The 27,371-nt window shown below is 41.3% G+C and overlaps 1 protein-coding gene across 1 annotated transcript in view; it reads left to right on the forward strand.

Annotated features, from left to right (window-relative positions):
• Window positions 1–12,003, forward strand: part of HECA (HECA ribonucleoprotein granule regulator) — a 42,934-nt gene extending 30,931 nt beyond the window's left edge. The window contains exons 3-4 of the mRNA XM_055433072.2: window positions 5,577–5,731; window positions 8,521–12,003. Coding sequence (XP_055289047.1) covers window positions 5,577–5,731; window positions 8,521–8,685 — 320 coding nt within the window. The 3' untranslated portion in view covers window positions 8,686–12,003. The remainder of the gene's footprint in view (window positions 1–5,576; window positions 5,732–8,520) is intronic.
• Window positions 12,004–27,371: the final 15,368 nt, after the last annotated feature.

Genomic DNA, 27,371 nt, shown 5'->3' on the forward strand with positions numbered 1-27,371 from the left:
GGAATTCCTTCATCTCTTTGCTATTTTTATCTTCTGCTTCCTTTATCTCATACTTTTTTTTTTTATTCTTGGTTAATTTCCTGTTTGTTAAGAAGCATCCTTTAGGAGCTTTCTGAGAAAGGAGGCTTGGGAATAAATGTTTTGAGATGTTGAAAGTCTGATAGTAGCTTGATTCTGTCTTCACACTTGATTGGTAGTTGGATGAATATAGTCTTCCAAGTTATAATTATTTTCCCTTTGGAATTTTGAAGGCTTTTCTTCACTGACTCCTGTCTTCCCATGTTGCTACTGAGAAATCTAATATTATTCTTACTCCTGTTCCTTTATCACCCCTTCCAATCCTCCAAAGGTTTTTAGATTTTCTCTTTCTAGTATTCTGAAGTTTCACCATGATGTGAGTCTCTTTTTCCATTCAATGTGCAAGATACTTTCTTAGCTTTATGATTTTGTAAACTTAAGAGTCTTCAGTTTGGGGAAATTTTCTTTTGATTTATTTCTTTGATGGTTTACTCACATTTTCGTTTTCTTCCTTTTTTTTTAACTCTGTAAAACAGTTAATCAGATGTTGGACCTCTTAGACTGATTTTTTTTTTTTTGAGGTGGAGGAGATGCTTCATTATGTATGTTTTTGGTCCTGTTGTTCATCTCTTTATCATTTTTTCTCTGGAAGATTTCTGTGATTTTATACTCCAATATTTTTACTGAGTTTAAGGTTTTCTGTTCTGTGTTGTATTTATAATTTCCTAAAGTTCTTTTTAATCGCATCCTGTTCTTATTTCATGGATGCTATTTCTATTTTATTTTTCTCAGCAGGGAAAGTGAGCTGAATTTGGTCTTACTTGTTTTCTGGAATTTCACCTACTCCTCTGTCTTTGTGCCTTTGTTATTGGGCAAACCACTCTGAAACTTAGTGGTGTGAAACAGTGATGATTCATAATTTCTCACAGTTCTGAGTTGGTTGGTTAGGATGGCATCTTACACGTCTCTCACTTGGCAGACTGGTTGGCCTTGGTAGCTTTGGCCAGAATGGCTTATCCCTGTTTATACATCCTTTCGTGTGCCAGTAGACTAGCCGGGGTTTTTTCACATGCTGTTTTCAGGATGGCAGTAAAGATGGCGAGAATGGAGCTGCATGGCCCTTCTCTCTTGAGACTTAAGCTTAGGACTGAGTAACTCACTTCAGTCACATTCTGTTCTTCAAAATAAGCTGTCAGGCTATCCCAAATTCAGGGGATCATTCAGTAGACTCTGCTTCTTGATGAAAGTTGTATAGAATGTGTGTTTATTTAGTAATAAATTACTCTCTCTTTCAGCACTTCATCTCAACCTCCCCTGTGCTTTTTGTCCGGTTTCAGAGCTGCACCATATACTATTTCTCCATTTTATTTCTGACCTCATATTTTGGTTCACAATTACAAGTATGTCATTGTTTCATGGAAGATGGAATTTGTATTTTGTTACATGATCTTTCTACTGTGTGGGGATAATTATAGAGGAAAGAAGATGGAAATATCTTCATCATTTCATGACTGGAAGTATTTATGAAAATGAATGAGGGTACAAGGGTACAGGGTACAAGAGAGGATAGTTGTCCTTTTTCTATTCATGATAGACAGATTCCTTTCATTTAATCAGTTCACCAACCAGTCAGACTTACACATTGCATACTTGTACTGGGTACTATCAGTTCTCGCTACTCATCAATCTGTAATCTTAGGATGTAAGATGCATTTATAAAACTGTAACTAACTTTACCAGGCCTAAGGGACTAGTCTCACCTGTGGAACTGGTATCACCTGGCTATTATGTACATAAAGCAGCATCTTATCATTTCCAAGGAGGAAAAGGGCACTTTGACCTGGGTAGTCAAAGGAGGCAGTGTGAAGACAGATATCAGGAGGTGCGTTGGACTTTGATAAGCTCAGGGTCTAACTGCTACATCAGGTGTTTGTTGATAAGGAGTAATGTGAGCAAAGGAATTGTGGTTCATAAAAAGATCAGGAGACAGAGAATTAAGAGAACCATTTGGCTGGAGCAGAGATTCTCGAGTGGAAAATGAGTAGAGTACGTGGAGAACAGATTATAGATGTCCTTTCAAGTCATAACAAAGAGCTTTGCCATGTTGATAAATTGAAGAATTTAGCAATTTTTTTTTAAAAAGCCAGTGGTTGCTTGGGAGAAAAATTGTTTGCAAGGGGTGGAAGCTATGCAGTTGTAACTTAAATCTCCATTCTAGATGCAAGGAGAAAAGGGACCAGCTGAGTGGTGACAGTGGAGATTGAAAGATGGGAATAGCTGTAAGAGATTATGTTAAAGGGAAGATTACAGCTTTGGAGACAGCTTGACTGTGGAGGATAAAGATGTGTCCTTGTTGGCTCACTCTTAGTCTAGACAAAGTAAATGGTATTATCATGAACAGGAGTGGAGAAAGTTGAGGAAGGGACCAGGCCTTAGATGAAAGAAGATGAGGCATTTGTGTAAACTGGGTTTGAAGAGACGTTGGGACTTTTGTGTAGAGATGTCTCTCACAAGTGCTATGAGAAAAAAACATCTAAGATGAACACTGAAGCTTATTTATAATGTTAGTGGCTAAAAGAGTGAAAGAGTTCTTGAATGGGAAGAAAAGAGAAGGAAAAGCAGGAGTGTATGACCGAGCCCAGCACTGACCTTGGATACCCAGCAGAGAGTGGATGAGAAGGGCAAAAATTAGACAGCCTGAAAATTCCGTGTGTGTGTACGCACCTGACGTACATATACAGCCACAGACAATGCATTAGGTGCATACGACAACGGTCTTGAGCAGTTTGATTGTTGATAATAAAAATCTGAGGATCTGGGTATTTTATCAGTACCTGACAAGTCAGCGCCACAAGTGGGGCCTTGCTATGCTCTGTATCTGTGTTTTTATTGCCACATCTAGGAGAAGTACGTGCAATCTTTTGTATAACAAGCCAGTGTCAAGCCATTTCTTCCATTCCAGAGTTTCATCCATGTATTCCTTAAAGCATTTTCAGTTCCAGTAGAAAGGCCTATTCCAGGCTGCAGTTGGTGATACACTCCTGAAATATTGAGTTATTTCCAGTGGTGGACCCTGTGGATTGTCACGCCCTTGCCCTGGGGCCCTGTCCCCGTTACTGTCTTCCCTAGCTTCCAGCTCCTCTTCCCTGACTTTTCCAGATGAAGATGCTTTTGCTTGGTTGTGATCATTTATTAAGGTTTAATAATTTATTAATTTACTGAGACAGTTGGAATTAAGAATTTCTTTTGGTGCTTCTTTACCACTTAGAACCACAGAAATCTGCTATTTGTTTGAATTCACAATCCTAGAATAGATTTAGAAATTTTAAATTCTCAGTATTTAGGACAAGGTGTAAACAGGAATTGAAACAAATCCAGAGACTCAGTCCAGGCCAGGAATTCCCATGATGTAGAGTGGAGGTTAAGAGTCAGACAGAAATTTAAGTCTGGACTTTGCTACTATCTTTTTTAACTTGAGCAAGCTACTTCCTCCTATCTGAAGTGGGAGTAACAATCAGTTCAGTTCAGTTCAGTCGCTTAGTCATGTCCGACTCTCCGCGACTCTCTGCGACCCCATGAATCACAGCACGCCAGGCCTCCCTGTCCATCACCAACTCCCGGAGCTCACTCAAACCCATGTCCACAGAGTCGGTGATGCCATCCAGCCATCTCATTCTCTGTCGTCCCCTTCTCCTCCCGCCCCCAGCCTTTCCCAGCATCAGAGTCTTTTCCAGTGAGTCAACTTGTCGCATGAGGTGGCCAGTTTCAGCTTTAGCATCAGTCCTTCCAATGAACACCCAGGATTGATCTCCTTTAGAATGGACTGGTTGGATCTCCTTGCAGTCCAAGGGACTCTCAAGAGTCTTCTCCAACACCACAGTTCAAAAGCATCAATTCTTCGGCGATCAGCTTTCTTCACAGTCCAACTCTCACATCCATACATGACCACAGGAAAAACCATAGCCTTGACTTGACGGACCTTGGTTGGCAAAGTAATGTCTCTGCTTTTTACAATAATGCCTACTTTATAGGGTTGTCATGAGAGTTAAGTAAAATGGGTCACGTAGCCTCCAAGCACAGTGGCAAGTCCTGGGTAAGCACTCAGTGAGGTTCACTGTCAGCTTCATCATAGTGGTTATTGCTACCAACATGTGACTTCTCCATCTGTCCCTGCCCCAGCCAGCCACCTGGGTGTCTTTGAGTGTTGGAGAACTGCAGTGAGTAAGTCTAGGAGGGAGATTGGAAATGAAGCCTGTTCCAGTGGCAGCTGGATACTGAACTGACATCCTGAAGTGCCCTAGGCCACTCTGAGTGGGCATGACATGTGAGATCATTTTATTTTCAGAACACTGCAGAGCAGAGGTGGGCAGGCAGTATTGCAAGAAACTCTTGTCACCCATCCCATTTTTGGCAGAGGCCCCCAAGGTTAAAATGTCTTTGGCTGTTAACATATTCCATCCGTTCATGCAGCATACAATTATGGAGTGCTTTCCACGTTCCAGATACTTTGCTAGACATTGCACCTTCAAGGAGGGCATAGTTCTCACAGAGGTGGAGAGAGTCTTGTAAGCGAATGAAATGAAAGCTTTCTTTATAAGTACTGTATCTCCCTTACCAATGGGTAAGGAGCAGGCTGGCCCTTAACCACTGAAAAGATGGCAGTGGGCAGCACATTCTGAATAAGAAACCGCATAGGAGTATGTGTCCTGCTAATGATAGTTTTTAGCTCAGTGGAACCCCGATCCCCACGTAGACAGCACGTTGTTGCTGCTACCTGTTGCCTGATGCTGGACATTCTAACTCTTCCTGATTTGAACCTAAACCCTTCCATATAAACTAGAGTGATGTCTTTCCTTTAAAAAGCATTAGATATCGATAAATAGTAGAGGGATGAGCATTAGATATCGATAAATAGTAGAGGGATGAGCTAGTGACTTTTAAGAGCCTAGTAAATAACAAGACATGGAACTCCTTTCGGAAAAAAAGACAAGTAAGATATAATTCTGGTTCCTAAATTGGATGTGGTGATGGCTGAGCAATTTTGGAGGCAAGAACAGTTAACGTAGTAATTTTGGCTATGGCATAATTCTGGGCTATCAATACCAAGACAGACTCTGGGCTTTTTATGAGGGGACGATGAGAGCCCCTGAGCACAGACCAGCATTTCTGGTTCAGCCCCCATATTCCACAGTAGATCTCTGAGCAGAAAGCCCTGCATGATCCCAGGTTGGTTATGAGCCTCTGTGACTTGCTCATGTGAGTTTGGATATACGTACTGTAAACCTGGCAGCATTTTTCAGAAAAGTGAATTGAAACCAGTGTTTAATAAGCTTGAACTTAAAGTACGTGTCTCATTGACAGTAGTTGGTAATCCATCATTATTCTAAAAGGACAACTTGGGGATATATGATATGTATCATCTATTTTGCTTTTTATATTTGTTCAGATGAAAAACTGTTGGCTTGTAACTGATAAATAAGCGATTGTGTTAATCCCCTTTGGTGACCAAAGGTGACTTCTTTGCCAGCCGCTCTCAGCCTCGTGTCTTCTGTGCACAGGGAGGCTCATGCACCTGTATGCGGTGTGCGTGGACTGCCTGGAAGGTGTTCACAAGATCATCTGCATCAAGTGTAAGTCGCGGTGGGACGGCAGCTGGCACCAGCTGGGCACCATGTACACCTACGACATCCTGGCCGCCTCTCCATGCTGTCAGGTTGGTGTTGACCCTGCAGAGCAAACAGTGGGAGACCTCAGGCTTCTGTCCCCAAGTGAATATTGAAGAGTCAGGGGCGGCCCTGGGGTGATGCTGGAGGAGGTGGGAAGGCGTGGAGAACGTGCCGTAGGAAGAGCGGCCAAGGGCCTCCCAGGAGTCCGGCAGTGACGGTTGATTAACTACAGCATGGTGCCGCTGTTCCTGGAGTGCTTGGCAGTCATTAAACAGGATCTTGCAGGATAATGTATAATTCTGTGGGAAATAGTTTGAGTCTTTTAAGTAAAAAAAAAAAAAAAAAAAAAGCACATCTTAAATGGCAGAATAGCACACTTTCATTTGTAAAAAGAGAACCTGAAAAGGACTCTGCTAGCCTGTTACCAGAGATTGTCTCTGGATGGTGGGATGGGATGGGATGCTCAGTGGTTCCTTCAGTTTTCTTCTTGCTTACTTAGAGTTTTTAAAGCTTTAGATGTAAGAAAAAGCTGTCATTTAAAAGGAAAGAAGAAAGTCTCACTTCCTCTCGTAGACAGGATTTTCTTTTTGTTTCCTTTGTGTGGGACAGTGCGATTTATACAGGATCTGCCTGCCATGGAATGTGTCTGAGGCTGACTTGAAAGATTTGTAATCCTTAAAGCTCTGCTAAGGGGAGGCATATTCTGATGCTAAGAAAGCATCTGAAATTTAGCTGTCATGAGGAAAAGAGGGAAGTATTAACATGTGAAAATGCATTAAATAAGTCCATAGAAACAGGAGACAAAACAAAATCCTTGGAAATATCTTGATTTGTTTCCAAGTGCTTTGGAAAAGAAAAGGCTTTTTGTATAATTCCTTGATATTTACAGGCTGGAGAGATTATTTTCCTTTCCTGTTAAGTGGCTAAGCCTTTAATATAAACACCTGATAAACATTTCAGTAGTTTATTAATAGTTTTATATCTTTAGCATTATGATTTGATTTTTATAAAGAGAACATCCTTACCATTAGCAATTTATTCAGTAGATAAGCTGTGTTGGTTGAATGAAGAGGTTGGTGGGGTTGGGATTTCAGCCTTTCTGTGTCTGTACTACTGATCTTAAAAGAGAAATGTGGTCGTGAGAGCCCTGAATGGTCATTCGTAGCCTGTCATTTGATTCGAGATATAATTGATTCCTTTTATGCTATTCTCATATACAGACCACATTTCCAATTTAAAACTTAGTCTTGGAAATGAGATATCATTGTCTTTTACTAATAGTTATTCACTGTAGCGTTTTAAAATACCCAGTGTACCATGATGCCTGCTCTTGAGATGAGAGAAACAAAGGAAGAGTTCTCTCCCACACACACCAGAGAGTTACCTTTTAAAGAGATGGGGAAGTGAAAGAATGGGTGGGCCTATAACTCGTAAGAGTGCTAGCACTGGAAAGGACTCTTTATTTTTCACATACTGTGGAGGCCTGAACAATTAGAACTTTCCCCCCAGGTCTGCCCACATGTATCACAGCATGACCACAAACCTCTGTCACTCCCAGCCTGCCGCTCTTTCTACTTCAGCACTGACAGGCCCTGGGGTTGCTGTCTTATCTTCAGGGAGAAAAGCAGAGTGGTACCATGCCACACCCCGCGTGTTGTTACTCACCATGTATTTCTTCTTTAAAACAATTTAAATCAATTTAATCCCAGACACCTTTTTTTTTTCTTGGCTCCTTACTGAAATGGACTTAAAAAAAATCAATTTTTTGACTTAAAAAATATCAATTAACTATATTCACTGAGAAAGGTACAAATGTTCGATGCTACAAAGTCATCAAGGAGTGTCTTCAGGAAGAGTTTGAGGCCAAAATAAGCAGGAATTCGTTATTAGAAAGGAGTAACAGGTTAAAGAGAGAGGTGTGCTTAGAATCTCACTTTTAATACTGTTCAGAGAGATTAGTCAGTTAAAAGGGAGTTTATCTCAGGTAGACTGTAGTGACTAAGAGGGTAGGCTCTGGGTAAGCTACTGGGGTTCAGATCTCAGCCTTTCTGCTTTATCACCATGTGCTTCAGTATGATCATCTAAAATTCATATACTACTACCTACCTATGGGAGCGTTTTGAGGATGAAGTGGTTTTAGAATGCATCTAAATTGAGAGCCCGTTGTATTTTATAATTTCCTATTATTCACTGAAGTCCTTGGACCTATTGCTGAAAGCTTAGGTCTGGTGCTACTAGAGGGAGGCCAGGGCATGAATGAAAGTACAGTGTTCTTGCAGGTTCCAGAAGCCTCAGCGTAAACATGGCCCTTATTTCCAGATCCTCAATTTTACTAGAATATTTGAGGGAAATTTTATTTTTACCTCAAAGAAAGCAGAAATCTAGTTAGGAGAAGAATGAAAAATGTATATACATTTAAGAAATAAACTCAAAAACAATCTTCAAAGAAATTTCATGCTGGTTTGGATGAGAGAGGTTGGTTTCAGCCACTTTTTAAAATCCACAGGGAAGAGATTTTCGGTTGTTAGGAGTTTTACTGGAGAAGTTTAGGCAGTACAGGTTGAGAATTTTCTTTCCATCTGTGGAGTAATTACAAGCAGTGCTGCACATCAGGAGAGAAATGAAGAATCGTTAATCTTTGAGGCTGATGGGTAAATATTTGCGTGTATAATATCTTATGCTTCTCTGATGCTCTGCCCACTCTGTTTGGGGTAATAAAGGGATGCTTTATTAAACTCTTGATCAGTTTCCCAGGTAAGCAGTCTTGAGTGTTGGTTGGCAATGCTGGGGGGCAGAGGGGTAGTGTGGCTCACAGCATCTTGTTTTCCCCCCGCAGGCCCGCCTGAACTGTAAGCACTGCGGGAAGCCGGTGATCGACGTGCGGATTGGCATGCAGTACTTCTCCGAGTACAGCAATGTCCAGCAGTGTCCACACTGTGGCAACCTGGACTACCATTTCGTGAAGCCATTTTCCTCCTTCAAAGTTCTTGAAGCTTATTGATGAAAGCTTTGCTTTAGTAATAGCTATTTTATTGATATTACTTTGTTACATATCTTTTCTAGGGAAGCCTTCTGTGGCATTCATTTCTTTTCTAATTGAAAGGAGAGTTCCTTTGTGTATGTGTGCCACTTAAAGGGGCCCTGCCCCTTGCCCTCTCTTGACTCTCACGTGTTAGTCTGTGGTCATGACCAGCACCCAGCCAGGTACTCCCGTGAGCTTGGGGGAATGGTTCGCTATCACTAAGAGTCTCTCAGGCAGCTTTTAGGGTGGTGGGGAGGATGGGGTGAATTTAGGAAAGGGATTACATGGTCATAAACTGAGAGCATGGAAGGAGTTGGGAAGAAACCCTTACTAAGGTGTTAACTGTCTAAAGATCCACTTTTAAGTCTTCTCTGGGCCTTGGGAAAAACATGTGACAAGTGAATGTAACCTGTGCCTGGAGAGCTGATGGTGTGTTTGTCCGCTTTGGTTTGGCATTCTGCAGCACACACTGACCTGCAGCTTCCCCTCACTGACAGATCATTGGGAAGTGGACATGAGCCCTGATTCTATCCTTGTTGTATCCTAGCAGCCAGTTTTCATACTGAAAATAATATCCAAATTATAAGACATATGAAAACAGTGGGTGTTGCACATGTTTTTAGGTAAAACTGACCCGTAACAAAGAAAATATGCTAAAAGAATTTGGAAATGATGCACACCGACTCAGAGGGCAGAAGGGCAGAACCCTGTCATTTGAATTGTATCTTTGAGGTTGGTCAAACAAGCTTGTAAGGAGAATTCCATGAATAACATGATTTTGGCGGTACTGATTTATATAGGTTCACACTGTCAAAGTGTCATTTGATGTCAGATCCTTCTCACAGGTAAATCTCACAGCCACAGACCCTAACTGGTGAGTTTCACAAGCAGTCATTGCCACACTTACCTTCCCCCCAAACTGCTTATGGCTGCATTTTACTCTGTTAGTGCTGAGTTTCCAAAATCAAAGATTTGACCTTCAGTTTTTAAAGTGTTTCATTTTGGAAGATCACCAATTATAATGCATAACAATATGTTTGAGAATAGATTATTCTGAAGATCTCCATGATACCTTACCACTGGTGAAAAAGATGGTAATTTATAGAACTTTGTTAGTCAGAGTATTGAGCTTTCTAAAATACAGCCTCTGTTTATTAGAGTTTCCTGATTTAAATAGACTGACACCCCATATCTTTATAAAACTGGAATTGGAATATGATTTCTCAAAAAATGAATTTGGTAATTTCAGCTATAATACAATATGTGTTATGAGGATGCTGAGAATATCCTTTTATGGGTAACTAAATTTGGGGTTATGTGGATATTTTCTATTATTTAGTTTATATCATTTCCCCCTCTCACCCCTCCCCAGAAAAAACAGTTGTTTTTCCTCTCAGAAGTGTTTAGGCATCATTGCATATGAGTTTCAGTTCTGCTACATGAAATATTTGATGTTTTGTTTGAAAGAACACAGCTGACTGTGAGAGTTTGACTAATAAGCTTCGTCTTTCGGTTTGGATGATAATAATTTGGCTGACCACATCTAGTTTGATGTTTGATGATCTGAAGAATATTTCACAGTGGGGGGAAATGCTCAATGCTCATAAGACACAGCAAGTTGTTATTGGTCTGACAGTGTTTGATGCAAGGAAAAGAGGTCTATAGGACATAGCCCTTGCAAATCTGCCTTTGATACACAAAACTGTAACTGAATCAGCTGTTTCCCTATTGATTCTCTGTCATGTACCAGGTATAAAAAAATTGAGGAGTTTCTCTTGTCTTCAGCATACCATTGGATTTTATTTCTGAATTTCAAATGAGTAGTAAAATATTTGTAATGATGTTCTTTAACCCACCTAAATTTCTAAAGAGAAACCTGCTTGTATTGTTGTTCTGAAGCTTAAAAGCTTACATGTAGATCACCTACATGCCCCTCAGCCCAAAACTATTGCAAGTATAGATGCATTCAGTATTTTCCCCTTATGTTGTTGTCTACTCTTGGAGAAATAAGTGTGCGGAGGTTTCACTGTAATTAAGTAAAATTTGCTTGTGGCCTTTATTTTGATGGTTCTGTTAGGATTCTGTGGGTGCTAAATTGATAATGCCTTTATGGCATTGCTTGTCTAAAATGGAAAATTTGGCAGATTTGAGAATAAAATATCATTGAATATGCCACCATGTGAAGAATAAATTTTATTTTGGAATCTGCAGACCTTAATATTTTCATCATACTTTCTAGAAGTACTTTGCTCTGAGTACCTTGATAGGAATTGGAATGTACCAAAAAAGATGATTATTTTGGTTGATGTTCAGATGTTAAAGGATATTAGTCACCCAAGAGGTCCATTTTCTGTTTTTCTAGTAGTGTTCAAAGACATGAACTCGCTTATAGGTAATTTTTTATCTACTTTAACTTGTTTTATCATTATTTTTAAGAGTTAAACCTTGAACAAATAAAATTACCTGCCTTAGTTTAGTGGGATGACTATTTCCGATCGTACTGTCATCTTCTCTTCAGGCTAAATCAGTTCTTCACTGTCTTCTGTTTTCTGGTTGCATTTGAAGCAATTGATACACCTATGGCCATGAAGTTAGGGAGTGGGCTGAATTATCCCACTGTAATTAAGAAAGAGCTTTCTCCAAACAGTTTTTAATTTCCAGTTTTTGTAAAAGAAGTGTATTCATTTTGGGAGTAAAAGTATATTCATATCTGTCTGGGGGGAAATTAACTCCTCGGGAAAGAATATTCCTAGGTGTTTAAATCCTAAAACTAACAGATAAACTTTTAATGTAACTTCTTAGGTCACCCAGACTAACTTGCTGAAATCAGTCGTTTTGTCCTGTAAGATCAGTGCTTAACACGCAGTCTCTGCTCCTGTGCTCGGGTCAGTCACTCCAGGTTGCTCTTCTCTTTAGTCTCATGGTAAAGTCTCAGCTGCTGGGTCATTGCAGTCAGAGGTTGGGGAGGAGGTGAGGAGAAAATGTTCTTGTTCAGTGTTTTGGTTCCTGTAAAAGGATGCTGCCTAACCCAACTCATCTCTGTGTCCTGTTGACTTTATTATTATTCCAGATCATTGAAAGAAAACATTATGGATGGGCGTCATTAACACCAGCTCAAAAATACATTCTTGTCAGTAAAGATTTCTTGTCAAGATGTCTTGGATTGCACTTTTGTTGAGAGAAGACAGTGTAAATAGTTAAAGAATGTTGATAAAATTGAAACATTTGGAATTGTGTGGTGTTAGAAGGTTTCTGTTTGTGAAATGTATGTATTAAAAATAAAATTTCAGAAACTAATATTGTATTCCCTCTTTAGTGTGCCACTTTATTTTCTGTTGGGATTTTAGGTTTTTGAGCGTGGGATTGTTTGGTCAGAAAAGACAATAGAGAAGACTTTCCTATGGTTTGGTCACTATTCATGTAGCTATTTCAAAGTCCCTATTGCAGCTAATAAAGACTCAGAACTCACATACAAATTCCCTTTACAACAAAAGAAGCATTCTGTATAACAGAGTTGGTTCCATGTGGATGATCCACAATTATTGTTCTGGTTATAGGGAATTATATTTGACTAATTAGATAATCCTATTCTACAATTTGTTGTTGTTGTTTCTAGGCCCATAACAATTTGCATAATGAAAAGACTAGATTATATCCTTCTTTGTTATAAGAAAATGAGAACTGAGTTGTTAAACTTTCTACTGACTTGAGGCACTTTGATCTAGTTTAGATTATGTTTCAAATTTCCTTGTTCTCTTTATTTCACATGTTATTTTTAACCAAAGAATTGAAATCCACAAAATCATTAGAGTACATAAAAACATGTGGAAAGGAGGGTGAGGAAAGAGTCTCCAGGGTATTCCAACCTTGTTTACCATTATTTCCTACAGACATCTGAGATATAAATTTTATTCAAAGCCTTAATGACTTGGGATATCATGATTGCTACTAGTGTAATTTATTTCAACAAAATTCCTTTGCAATTGTAAGGAACATATAGTTCTTACTATGGTAGAAAGAAAAATTAAACTGATTATTAAGTATTATGTTTAATGGAGGAAAATATTATTCTTAGTAGTTTCCATTTCTTTAAATCTTGCTTATGTAGCTTTGACTTAAATTTAGCAGCAGTTAGATTGCTAATTTTATAGGCTGTTTCTCTGTTGCTGCTGCTAAGTTGCTTCAGTCATGTCCAACTCACTCTGTGTGACCCCAGAGATGGCAGGTCACCAGGCTCCCCCGTCCCTGGGATTCTCCAGGCAAGAACACTGGAGTGGGTTGCCATTTCCTTCTCCAATGCATGAAAGTGAAAAGTGAAAGTGAAGTTGCTCAGTCGTGTCCGACTCTTAGCGACTCCATGGACTGCAGCCTACCAGGCTCCTCTGTCCATGTGATTTTCCAGGCAAGAGTACTGGAGTGGGTTGCTATTGAGTAAGAGTTAAATTTTGGAAGAAAAAAAAACTTTGCTTGAACTTTTATTTTTATGTTTTTTCAGTTCTCTATACCTGGGATAAACCTTATCTAATGAATATGAAATATCTTTGAAGATAGTAAAGTGCCATAAAGATACACTAGAAATAATGTATTTTTAAAGAATATTTTTATTCTAATGACAGTCTTTGACACTGTGATAATTAATTCATATAAGCTCCATTTGGTATTGTTTCAGGGACAGCAAAAATAAACAAAGAACTTTGTCTCATGGTATTCAGTAAAAACACTGATTACATTTTCAGTATCCAAGTGGAATCCAAGTGGAATCTGGCCCCACAGCACCATTTCCTGGTGATGGACACCATGCCAGCGGTTCTGATACAGTTGTTTGAAAGTTTAGATTATAACTAAAATCAAGTTTGGAATTATCTAATTACATTCCCCATAAGCCTAAGAGTAGAAAATTCATAGCTGTAACAGTCATAGAACTAGAGATCCCAGGATTTAGAGCAAGGACTGTGTTTTTTGTCATGTTCATTGTGTGTGTGTGTGCGTATGTGGGCTTCCCAGGTGGCTCAGTGGTAAAGAATCTGCCTGCCAGTGCAGGACTGCAAGAGACACGGGTTTGATCCCTGGATGGGGAAGATCTCGAGGATGAAATGGCAACCTGCTCCAGTATTCTTGCCTTGAAAATTCTATGAACAGAGAGCCTGGCAGGCTAGGGCTGCAAAGAGTTGGACACAACTGAGCATACACACACATACATTTAATTGAAGTATAGTTGATTTACAATATTAGTTTCACATGCAACAGTGATTCTATGTTTTTATAGATTATATTCCATTTACAATTGTAAAAGATTGGCTATATTCCCTGTGCTGTACCATATATCCTTAAAGCTTATATATTTTATGCATAGTAATTTGTACCTCTTAATCCCTTCATGGGAAATAGATGGAAAAACAGTGGAGACAGTGTCAGACTTTATTTTTTGGGGCTCCAAAATCACTGCAGATGCTGATTGCAGCCATGAAATTAAAAGACGCTTACTCCTTGGAAGGAAAGTTATGAGCAACCTAGATAGTATATTAAAAAGCAGAGACATTACTTTGCAACCAAGGTCCGTCTAGTCAAGGCTATGGTTTTTCCCGTGGTCATGTATGGATGTGAGAGTTGGACTATGAAGAAGGCTGATTGCCGAAGAATTGATGCTTTTGAACTGTGGTGGTGGAGAAGACTCTTGAGAGTCCCTTGTACTGCAAGGAGATCCAACCAGTCCATTCTAGAGGAGATCAGTCCTGGGTGTTCATTGGAGGGACTGATGCTAAAGCTGAAACTGCAATACTTTGGCCACCTCATGCAACGAGTTGACTCATTGGAAAAGACTCTGATGCTGGGAAAGGTTGGGGGCGGGAGGAGAAGGGGACGACAGAGAATGAGATGGCTGGATGGCATCACTGACTCTATGGACATGAGTTTGGGTGAACTCCGGGAATTGGTGATGGACAGGGAGGCCTGGCGTGCTGTGATTCATGGGGTCGCAGAGAGTCGGACATGACTGAGCGACTGAACTGAACTGAACTGAATCCCTTCTATCATGCCCTTCCCCACTTCCCTCTCCCCATTGGTAACCAGTAGTTTTGTTCTCTGTTATTTTCATTTGTTCATTTCAATCTTATTGACTATTACATTCATCTTAAACTGATGGCTGGATGGCATCACCAACTCGATGGACATGAGTTTGAGTGAACTCTGGGAGTTGGTGATGGACACAGAGGCCTGGCATGCTGTGATTCATGGGGTCGCAAAGAGTCAGACACGACTGAGCGACTGAACTGAACTGAACTGAGGCCCAGAGAACTTAAATCTACATAAGTCTGCACAGTTAATGGCCGACTGGGAATTAAGTCTGGATTTCCTCTCCTGTTTCTCAAAATGACATCAGTGAGTGTGTAGTTTGTTTTCAGTTGAAAGAGAGCTTTGGATTTGTTTTGACAAGCATTTGTGTGCTTAGTCACCTCTGACTCTTTGCAACCCTGTGGACTGTAGCCCGCCAGGCTCCTCTGTCCATGAGATTTTTGAGAATACTGAAGTGGGTTACCATTTTCTCCTCCAGCCTATCTTCCTGACCCAGGGACCAAACCCCTGTTTCCTGTGTCTCCTGCATCACAGGCAGATTCTTCACCCACTGAGCCATGGGGAAGCCCTATGACAAGGTGCTGGATTTCAAAGGTACAGTAGCCCTCACTTTAGCAGCTGCTGCTGCTAAGTCACTTCAGTCGTGTCCGACTCTGTGTGACCCCATTGACGGCAGCCCACCAGGCTCCCCCGTCCCTGTGATTCTCCAGGCAAGAACACTGGAGTGGGTTGCCATTTCCTTCTCCAATGTGTGAAAGTGAAAAGTGAAAGTGAAGTCGCTCAGTCATGTCTGACTCGTAGCGACCCCATGGACGGCAGCCTACCAGGCTCCTCCATCCATGGGATTTTCCAGGCCACTTTAGCAGCAGTGGTGCTAAAATGGAAGTAATTCTGAGAGGCTTGCTGAGCCCTCTGTGTGAGGGTGACAAGCACATGGGAAGGCATGTCCTATTTTTAGAAAGAAGGAAACAAATGGGAACACTTCTAACTTCTAAAGAGGAGAAATAATATTTGAAATCAGAATAATTGTGTCTTTTCTGTCATTTTTTTGTGCATTCATTTGTTGACTGCTGTTCTTTTGTTAAAATCAATCATTGCTTGAGGAAAGCTGTTTCTGAGTGTCGGGTGACATCGTAACAGTCTACACTAAGAATCCGTCACTCTTCACTCGGGATCTGACTTTAAGATGTTTCTGGATTCAAACATGTCAGGCTGTCAGATTTGATAGCTTTGGTCTCCCCAACTGGGACAGAGTTTTGCTTTTTGACTAAGTTTTCAAACAGTTGCTCTTGGTGTGTTTCATGTTGTTTCTCTTCAGTACTCTTTGTCTGAAGCTCTAGTATTTCAGACTTTTTTGAGTTGCTCTACCTGATCACTGTTTATTTGTAGTGCTGAGAGAAATAAATTTTTTCATGGTGTAGGGGTTATCTCTTGAGCTAATCATTAGTGGCATTCCTAATTACTGTAAAACCATGGATTGACAATCAGTGCCTTACACTTTCTTGTTATTTTTTATCACATCAATGAATCACATATTTTTCTGGGGCTCTGATGACACTGCAAGTGGTTGATGGAGAAAGTAAAGCCAGGTGAAGCCCCTGGGCTGGAGTTTGTCTGAAGCTCTAGAAGAACCCTATGGCTCTCAGAAGAGAGTGGTTTGGGTCAAGAGTAAGATGGTGGCAGTCCCAGGGGCGTCTGTGACTATTTCACAAAACTTAATGGGGATCAGAACGTTGCCTGTCACAAGACTGCACAGGATATTGAAAAGGTCAGTTTATTTTTGGTATGAGTTACAGCAACCTTGGTTATCCCATACTGCTCAGAAACAATGTTATATACCTTTGATGAATAATAGATGAGAACATGAATTAATATCTAATGCTGTTTATTTTATAGATATAACCTTTCAAAACAAGATAAGAGTTCTGTTAGGTGGGGGTGGGCTTTGTTGATGGCAGAGTTGAGAAAAAGCCACTTTTTATTAATGGAAGTGTCAGCTTTTTCTAATCTTTGTCCTATTACCTGTTGTGATACTTTTGCTTTTTTTTTTTCTACCTGCCCATCTTGTCATTTTTTCTGCCTTCCCTTCCCTGTCAGTTTTCTTAACCACTGGAATATAGTAAAGTGAAGGTGGCTCAGTTGTGTCTGACTCTGCAACCCCATGGTTTGTAGCCCACCAGGCTTCTCTGTTCATGGATGTCTCCAGGCCAGAATACTGGAGTGGGTAGCCATTCTCGTCTCCAGGGGATCTTCCCAACCCAGGGATTGAACCCAGGTCTCCCACATTGCAGGAATACAGTAAAAGCCCCCGGACAAACCTAGATATGAGCTGGTTGGTAAATCAAGAAAGTTAAAAAGAAGAGATTGCTACAGTTGGCACAGAAGTGGGAAAGTGAAAGTGTTGTCGCTTAGTCGTGTCTGACTCTTTGGGATCCCATGGACTTCAGCCCGCCAGCCTCCTCTGTCCATGGATTTCTCCAGGCAAGAATACTAGAGTGGGTTGCCATTTGTGACTCCATGGGGTCTTTCCAATTCAGGGATTGAACCCATGTCTTCTGCATTGCAGGCAGATTCTTTACCATCTGAGCCACCAGGAAAGCTTGCACAGATGTGGGCAATTTGATCAATGGAAGGATAGAGTCCAAAAGGAAACCACACTTACATAGATGGGCAATTAATTTTTGCCAAAGGCATAAAAATAATTCAGTGAAGAGAAGATAATGTAACAAATGGAGCTAGAATATTTGATAGCCATATGTGAAAAACCAAACTTGAATTAAGACTCTTACCTTATTAAAAAAATTTAAAAGTGGATCATAAGTGTAAAATCTAAAAATGATTAGTTGTATTTTACTAAAATTAAGAGCTTCTCAAAAGACATTGTTAAAAAAAAGGCCACAAACTGGAAGAAAAGGACTTGGATCTGGAAAATAATGAATAACTCCAAAATGTAGTAATAAAACAAATAAGCCACTTTAAAAAAAGTGCAAAATATTTGAACGCTTTGCCAAAAAAAAATGACAAACATATGATAAGATACTCAACATCATTAGTCATTAGGGATATGCAAGTTAAAACCATCATGAAATACCACTACACACCCGCTGGAATGACTTTTAAAAAAAGAATACCAATTGTTGGCCAAAAATGGGACATAAAAAACACTCATGCTGCTGATGGAAAATAGCCGGTAGTTTCTTTAAAAGTTAAACATATACCTATTCTGTGTCCTGGCTATTCCACTTCTATGCATTTACCCAAGAGAAGTGAAAGCATGTCCACAAAAAGACTTGTTTAGAAGTTTCTGGCAGCTTAATTGGTAATAGCTCCTAACAGATACAAATGTCTGTATCAACAGGAGAACAGATGAACAAAATGGGGGCTACCTACACCATAGAATAGTACTCCACAATAAAAGCGAACAAACTTGATGCATGCAACATGGCTGAGTCTCAAAATAATTACACTGAAGAGAGGTCAGGAGGAGGAAAGCATATACTACACGACTCCATTTATGTAGAATTTTAGAAAGTGCAAATGAGCCTGTCCTGGCAGATCCATTTCGCCTGGGGATGAATGGGGAAGGGCTTCTCTGGTGGCTCAGACGGTAAAATTTCCGCCTATAATGTGGGAGACCTGGGTGCTATCCCTGTGTTGGGAAGAATCCTTGGAGGAGGGCCTGGCAACCCACTCTAGTATTCTTGCATGGAGAATCCCCATGGACAGAGGAGCCTGGCAGGCTACAGGCCACGGGGTCGCGAAGAGTCGGACATGACTGAGCAACTTCACTCACTCACGCATCACCCCCAAAAGGTCCTCGAGGGGGAGGGTAGACAAAATGATTACAAAGAGGCATGAGAACCTTTTGGGGGTGATGCATGAGTGAGTGAAGTCACTCAGTCGTGTCCAACTCTTTGTGACCCCGTGGACTGTAGCCTGCCAGGCTCCTCTGTCCATGGAATTTTCCAGGCAAGAATACTGGAGTTCGTTGCCATTTCCTTCTCCGTTGGCAGTGATAGATGTGTTCATAATCTTGATTTTGATGATGACTTCTTATATATATGTCAAAACTTACTGTATACTTTAAATATGTGTAGTTTATTATGTGAATTATACCTCCATAAAGCAGAAAAGTCCCACTCCCAGTGACTTATATACTGTCAATTAAAAAAAATTATATAAGACCTACACATTCATCAGATGTGGTTCTTTTGCTTGTTTTAACGTCTGAGTCTGGCACTTGTAGGACCAGGCTGCCTTTCTTGCAAAATCTCCTTTTGTGATGCATTCTCTAAGAAACCTCCCATTTGGTTTTCTTCAAAATGGAATGAGAACTTAAAGGCATAGGGGAAACAATATAAATTTACCAACTCTCTCAACTTTGGGGATTTCTGGCCCCTAATCTTTGACTGTATTATCTCTTGTGTGCATTATACTCAACAACACTTTTGTGTGTATATGATCTGTCCTGTCACTCCAAAGCATCTTACTGAGTTACTGAAATGGTGTTTTCTTTATTTAATTATATGTCATTGGCTTATGTACTATTTTTATTAAATTACATTTTTGCAGTGCCAAGTATATCTGGCACAAACAAGTTTGGGGACAAACATGACCAACTCTTGGTAAGGACACAGCTTTGCAGGGGTAAGCTGTATGGAGACCCTGCCTAAGAGCAGCTACCAACATCCACAGTACTGAGGTCGTTCATCACAGTGTAGATTACAAAATGAACTGGAGTCAGTGTACTTGCTAGATTGGCCAAGGAAAGATTGGTTGAGGACGATTCTCCTGCTCAAGCACTCATACTGTCTTTCATCAGCAGTAAATAGTAAGAGTGTCTGCCTGGGGGTAAGGATATTATTATTAAGGTTTAAATGAAGTAATGTAAATAAAGTGCTTAGTGCAATAAAATGCATTAGTACATACCCTGGCAGGTAATAAGTGCTAAAAAATGCACCCTATTTTGATCATGTATGTTATTTCAGAAAGCATTTTTATAATATTAGGGCAGGAAGGACCTTAGAAATGGAATCAACCCATTTATTTTACAGATGAGGAAAGTGGCCCAACAACACACACGTTAGCAAGCATTTTGCCAAAAGTGGGTAATACTAAGGGTGCGTCACAAGAGGCTTCTTCCTAAGGGGCTCCTGAAGATAGGGAGAGTTCTCTAATACCAGGGGAGGAATTGCACATCTTATGTCAGACTCATAAAAGAGCTGCTTTTGCGAGCAGGCTTACTTGTTCAGAAGGCGGATCATCTTCAATAGCTGTGAACATCTTTTAAAAGACGTTTGCCGAATTCTGCCCTTGAAGCGTCAGTATTCCTTCCCACAGCCTAAAGCAGTGGGTGTGTGAAGCGAGCTAAAGCCAGAATCAGTGAGGCAGTAAGGAAAGAGGGGGTGAGAAGGTGGTGGGACTAATAAACAGATGGCATCTGATTTAGTAAGGTGGGTTAGACATTTAGTGAAAGCCACGTTTGATTATGCCTCTTTGGGTTTAGCTTCAAACTGAGACCTGTGCTTTCTTGGGCTGGGAAATGATCCATTTTTTTCCCCTTCATGGTGAAAACAGACAGGGGCCTGTCAGTTGTGCTACAGTGATTATATTTTTCATCTCAAGTATGCCCGTGAAGGCTGGCATCCATACTCCTGACTAGTGCAATGAACATCACTTGCAAATGATAACACTTGGAGTGTGATAGTAGCAGATCATGGTCACCCTGTGCTGGCCAGGGTGATGTCCTCTGGTGTTGGTATCTGCCTCTACTGGCCCGGTCCAGCTTGAGGCATCAAGGTTGCGATGCACCTGCAGGATCAGTAACCCCTAACAGGCATCTGAACTCTCAGCCAAGCAGGGACTCGGAGGCAGGAAACCTGGGTTTAAACTCTGCCTTCTACACACTCAGGCATATCACTTAACCTTTTGGGTCACACCTTCTGTTACCGCAGGAAAACACAAATACTAACTTTCTAATATTCTTAGAGTGAAGTTTAATGAATTAATAGCTTCATGAATTTATAAACTCTTCACTGAGAAACGACGTAAGAGGTTATTAAAATGAACAAGTTAGTAATGACTCTGTTTCTACTTAAAAAAAAAAACCAAAAACATCTATCGCAGATGCTGTTGACTTCTGGTGTTAAACAGCTTTGACTATCTCACTAAAATTCGTCTTTCACATGTCATGCTTGACATGCTAAACGCTAGTCAATTCAGTGTTTACTGAGCACATATTATGTGCAGGGGTAGGAGCCAAAAGGAGCCATGATTGTTCAGAAGACTGGTCACATTTGATAGCTGTGTGCAGCTTTTAAAAACTGCTGAATTCTACTTCTGAAGTGGTGGCATTCCATGAGAGGGGATGAAACTCCTCAAGGTATGTACACCTAAAATATTCTTGCTGAGAATTACTGTGTCATCTGTGATCTTCCCTGACACTGAAATGAAATTTTAAATATAGATCCTTCTTAAAATGACGAGTTGAAATTCTAAAAAAGCATTTGGCTTATAAGATTTGTGTTTTTTGATTAAGAAGAATTTTACTAGATTGAAAAAATTCTGAAGGAGAAGTTTCGCTCCTGGCATGTCTTTCATTTTCATTTTTGTCACGTTTATTAATGCATATATACCAAATTGTGTGCAAGGAAGGAAGAGTTTTTTTTGAAGAATTGTGTTGAAATCACAAGCATTTTCCAGATGTCTTTAATCTGTCATCTAGGTCGATGGGATGTAGGTTCTGGTTCTTACTCTTTTGAAATTGGGATTTTAACATTAAGTATTTATATGATTCAAAAGCATCAGTTCTTCTTGAGAGTCCCTTGTACTGCAAGGAGATCCAACCAGTCCATTCTAAAGGAGATCAATCCTGGGTGTTCACTGGAAGGACTGATGCTAAAGCTGAAACTGCAATACTTTGGCCACCTCATGCGACGAGTTGACTCACTGGAAAAGACTCTGATGCTGGGAAAGGTTGGGGGCGGGAGGAGAAGGGGACGACAGAGAATGAGATGGCTGGATGGCATCACCGACTCTAGGGACATGAGTTTGAGTGAACTCCGGGAGTTGGTGATGGACAGGGAGGCCTGGTGTGCTGTGATTCATGGGGTCGCAGAGAGTCGGACACGACTGAGTGACTGAACTGAACTGAACTGAACTGATTTATATGATGTTTAGTATAAGAGGTACTAATGTTTTATTATAGCTTTTGGGGGTGAAAAAATTAAAAAGGAGGTAACAGGCAAATTTTTTTTCTGTTGCTAAAAACTTTATGATTTCTCTTAAAGCTGATGTTCATATTTGGGTTTGTATTAGTTGAAAGTTTTAAGAAAATATCTCTAGCAAATCATTGAAGCTGTGGAAGAAAGTGTTTTCAAAATTACTAAGTTCTAAAATTCAAAAGAAACAATTTTATCAAAGAAGAATGATGTTTAAAATAGTTCAGAAGTTTTTTCTTTTAAAACTGTCTCTGTTTTGAGATTGAAGTGGGTACTTCGTCACTTTCAGTTTTCTTGGTTTGTGCTGTGCTCTGCTAAGTCACTTCAGTCGTGTCCGACTCTTTGCGACCCTGTGGACTGTAGCCTTCCAGGCTCCTTTGTCCATGGGATTCTCCAGGCAAGAATACTGGAGTGGGTTGCCATTCTCTTCTCCAGGGGATCTTCCTGATCCAGGGATTGAACCTGTGTTTCTTAGGTCTCCTACACTGGCAGGTGGATCTTTTACCTCTAGCATCACCTGGGTAAGCCCTTTCTTGGTTTAAATATAATTTAAGTTAACAAGATACTAATGATGAGTGTAAAGATTTCAAAATTTATAATTCAACCCCAAAGAAAGAAAATCAGAAAGGCCTTAAAGTAAATGGTCTGCTTGTGGAGCTGTGCTCATTTTGAAAGTATACATTTCTGGACCAGATTTCTAATGTGGGCCAAGGAAGTAAGCTTTCAAGGTACTGACAGAAGTTTCTCCCAGCAGCTCACCTAATGGTTAAACTTGAATTTGTAGTAGCTGATAGTTGCTTTAGGTGCCCTCTTTGAACTGAATTGTAGGAATTAAAGAATAAGCCATCTAAGAAATCTCACCAGGTCAGCAGTTGAATGATTGGTTGGAAACATGTTTTCAAAACTATTTTGCACAGGACCTTGCAAAAAGAAGGGGGCTGGAATGGATGGAAAACATGATGATTGAATCTTTATGGGTAAAACGATGAGCTCACATAAATATTTAATACCTTAAGTTATTGCCCACCTGGCCTGTAGTCAAAAATAAAATCATAGTAAAATACCAGAAGCTTTCAGTTCAGTTCAGTCACTCAGTCGTGTCCGACTCTTTGCGACCTCATGAATCACAGCAAGCCAGGCCTCCCTGTCCATCACCAAACTCCTGGAGTTCACTCAAACTCATGTCCATTGAGTCGGGGCCTTAAATGCAGTTCTCACAGTAGTAGCTTAAGAAAGTTTGTGATGTGATGTGAAAGTCACTCAGTTGTGCCCGACCCATTGTGATGCCATGGACTATACCATCCATGGAATTCTCCAGGCCAGAATACTGGAACGGGTAACCTTTCCCTTCTTCAGAGAATCTTCCCAACCCAGTGATCGAACCCAGATCTCCCACATTGCAGGCAGATTCTTTACCAGCTGAGTCACCAGGGAAGCCCAAGAATACTGGAGTGGGTAGCCTATCCCTTCTCCAGTGGATCTTCCCGACCCAGGATTTGAACTGGGGTCTCCTGCCTTGGAAGGTGGATTCTTTACCAACTTAGCTATCAGGGAAACTCTAAGAAAGTTTAGTTTGTGAATAATCAATTTTCCCTTCAATCTGTGTATCTTGCATCCAGCATGATACTTCTTTGCCCATTTCCTATTATTTGTGTTTACCTGGTCTCTTCCTGGAAAAGGAAGCACACCTGTGCAGTTCATTGGATTATGCTTGGATGATGGCTGTGGACCGAGGCTGGGCACCAGGATCTCTCAGCAGGAAGGGTCCCCTGGGGTGTTCAGGTTCTGCTGCCCAGCTGCAAAAGTGTGTGACCACATCACCCAGTTTGGGGTTTTTTACTTAATAGATTGTTTATTGACTAACTAACCTATTGATTGTATGTATTGAGGAAGTAAGTTTGGGTCATTAGGTGCTAAAAACATTTGAAACCATATTTTATTGATCATTGTCAGAAATGCGCTATTAGCATACGTGGAGGAATTTGTGAATACAGGGAAGGGATTGAACACTTCGAGAGTTTTCCTGGCAGTATTTTCAGAAAGGCTGGCCAAGAGGACAGGCTTAGGGCATCTGCAAAGCAGCTATTTTGAGAACAAAATTCCAAACATATCATTTGTCAATCGGCAACTCAAAAATCAAACCAGAACAGAACAATAAAGAAGCCATCGTGACTTCTCATTCCCAGCTTACTGATGGTGATAGGACGCGGCGAAAGATGGGAAAGCCGGCTCCCCCAGCTTGCACCCCTGGAGGTAGACTCTGGGGAGTGAATCGCGGCCGAGTTCAGTGAGTGAGTTTCTCCGCTGTGGAACACAGACGCAGCTTTACCACCTTTCTGTTGTTGGTCTAGCGTAGATCATTGCTCCTCTGTCCCTGGTGCCACACCCACTGCCTGCTTCAGGGTGAGTCCTAAACTGTGTTCTGTAAACTCTGCAGTTGCTGGCTTGCCCACGTCTCACTTAAGTGGAATACAGCCTGGATCCCAACTGTAGTTTAAAGTGTTTTCAGAGCAAAATGAACTTCCTTGTAACTTTTTACAGCGTAACCCTCAAAACAATTGCTAACCTTGGCAGAAGATGAGGCCTCCTTAATGTCTGTACGAAGGTGGTTTTCAGGCCCGCCCTGGGTGCCGTGCAGGTCTTGCTGGCTGCGAAGCCGGCTAGGCCTGCAGTGCTCAGTAGGTGGCGCCCGTGCTCTCTCTGTGCCGCAGCCATCGCGGAGGGTGTGGGTTTGGGCCGCAGGAATGCAGATACATTGTCAACTCAAAGCGGCTTCCTTGGGTCCGCAGCAGCATAAACCCATTATCGGCGCGGTGGCAGCTGCTGCTAACCGTCCTTGCTCGCAGGCAGGTTCAGAGTAAAGGCCTCTGGAATCTGTGAGGTTGGGCACTGTAAGAAGCAAAACCGCTGACTTGAAATAAGCAGGTTAGGAGTCTGTTATCTGGTTCCCTGCAGATGGGTCCGGGAGCAGCTTGGAGGTTGAGACCGGAGTCCAGGAAGGGCCTTCTGTCCTGTAACTGTGGTCTGGAAAAATCTCATCAATGTGGCCAGCTCTCTAAAGCCGCATTTTGGAGCCAATTTACTGAAAATCAAGAATATTTTGCACCAGTGACAGAATTATGCTTTTTATACTTGTGAGCTGGCTTCTCCTGTTCAGTCTTGATTTCCAGCATTCGATCTTATTACTGACGTAAGAGCAGTAGCCCTCAGTGCCTCCTCTGTTTGGGGGTGTAGAATATATAGTCACCATAATTACCACTTTCTGACAGCTGCTGCTGCTGCTAAGTCGCTTCAGTTGTGTCCGACTCTGTGCGACCCCATAGACGGCAGCCCACCAGGCTCCCCCATCCCTGGGATTCTCCAGGTAAGAACACTGGAGTGTGTTGCCATTTCCTTCTCCAATGCATGAAAGTGAAAAGTGAAAGTGAAGTCGCTCAGTGGTGTCCCACTCTTTGCGACCCCATGGACTGAGCCTACCAGGCTCCTCCGTCCATGGGATTTTCCAGGCAAGAGTACTGGAGTGGGGCGCCATTGCCTTCTCCTTCTGACAGCTGAGTCTCAAGCAGTGTTATGACCGACTGTGTTCTTCGAAGTTCCTATGTTGAAATTGTAATCCCCAATGTGATGAGATCCCCTGGAGGAGGGCGTGGCAACCCATTCCAATATTCTTGTCTGGAGAATTCCATGGACAGAGGAGCCTGGCAGGCTCATGGGGTGACAAAGAGTCAGACACCAGTGAGCGACTAATGTGATGGTATTATGATGTGGGGCCGTTGAGAGGTGATTCAGTCATAAGGGTGGAACCCTCATGAATGGGGTGAATGCCCTTGGAAAAGAGGTTCCAGAGAGACTTCTCATCCCTCCAGCAGGTGAAGACACAGAAGATGGCCAGCTCTGAACCAGGAAGCAGGCTCTCACCAGACACTGAATCTGCCTGCACCTTGATCTTGGACTTTCCAGCCTCCAGAACTGTGAGAAACAAATTTACATTGTTTTCAAGTCACTCAGTCTGTGATATTTTAGTATAGCAGTATGAAGCCTAGGACAGTCAACAACATGCCCCCTATTTCTAATTCAAACTTCAATTCTTATAAACAAAGTGATGGGAAACGGAAACCATGAGTCGCTGGGATTTGGTTTTTGCTCGTCTCTGATAGTTCAGTTGGTAAAGAATCTGCCTGCAATGCAGGAGATCCTGGTTCATTTCCTGGGTTGGGAAGATCTGCTGGAGAAGGGGTAAGCTACCACTCCAGTATTCTTGGACTTCCCTGGTGGCCTGTCATGCGGGAGACCTGGGTTTGGTCCCTGAGTTGGAAAGATCCCCTGGAAAGGGGAACCGCTACCCACTCCAGTATTATGGCCTGCAGAATTCCATGAGCTGTACCGTCCATGGAGTTGCAAAGAGTCAGACGTGATTGGGTGATTTTCACTTTAGTCTCTTTTAATAAACAATGCAAAGAAGTATAAGAAAACAATAGAATGGGAAGGACTAAAGATCTCTTTAAGAAAATTGGAGATATCAAGGGAACATTTCAGGCAAGGATGGGCACGATAAATATCAGAAATGGTAAGGACCTAACAGAGGCAGAAGAGATTGAGACAAGGTGGCAAAAATACACAGAACTATACGAGAAAGGTCTTAAAGACCTGGATAACCACAATGGTGTGGTTATTCACCTAGAGCCAGACATCCTGGAGTGTGAAATGAAGTGGGCCTTAGGAAGCATTACTATGAACAAAGCTAGTGGAGGTGACAGAATTCCAGCTGAGCTATTCCAAATCCTAAAAGATGATGCTGTTAAAGTGCTGCACTTAATATGTCAGCAAATTTGGAAAACTCAGCAGTGGCCACAGGACTGGAAAAGGTCAGTTTTCATTCCAATCACAAAGAAGGGCAGTGCCAAAGAATGTTCAACTTCTGGACAATTGTGCTTATTTCACAGGCCTGTAAGGTAATGCTAAAGCTAGGCTTCGGCACTAGGTGAACCAAGAACTTCCAGATGTACAAACTGGGTTTAGAAAAGGCAAAGGAACCAGAGATCAAGTGGCCAACATTCATTGGATCAGAGGGAAAGCAAGGGAATTCCAGAAAAACATTTACTTCTGCTTCATTGACTATGCTAAAACCTTTGACTGTGTGGATCACAACAAATTGTGGAAAACTCTCAAAGAAATGGGACTACTTAGACCGCCTTACTTGTCTCCTGACAAACCTGTATGTGGGTCAAGAAACAACAGTTAGAACCTTACATGGAACAAATGACTGATTCAAAATTGGGAAAGTAGTATAAGGTTGTATATTTTCATCCTGTTTATTTAACTTCTATGCAGAATATATCATGTGACATGTTGGGCTGGATGAATCCCAAGCTG

Source organism: Moschus berezovskii, chromosome 10, assembly GCF_049115385.1.
Source record: "Moschus berezovskii isolate FMDL1 chromosome 10, NW_MosBer_1.0, whole genome shotgun sequence".
NCBI classification, from domain to species: domain Eukaryota; kingdom Metazoa; phylum Chordata; class Mammalia; order Artiodactyla; family Moschidae; genus Moschus; species Moschus berezovskii.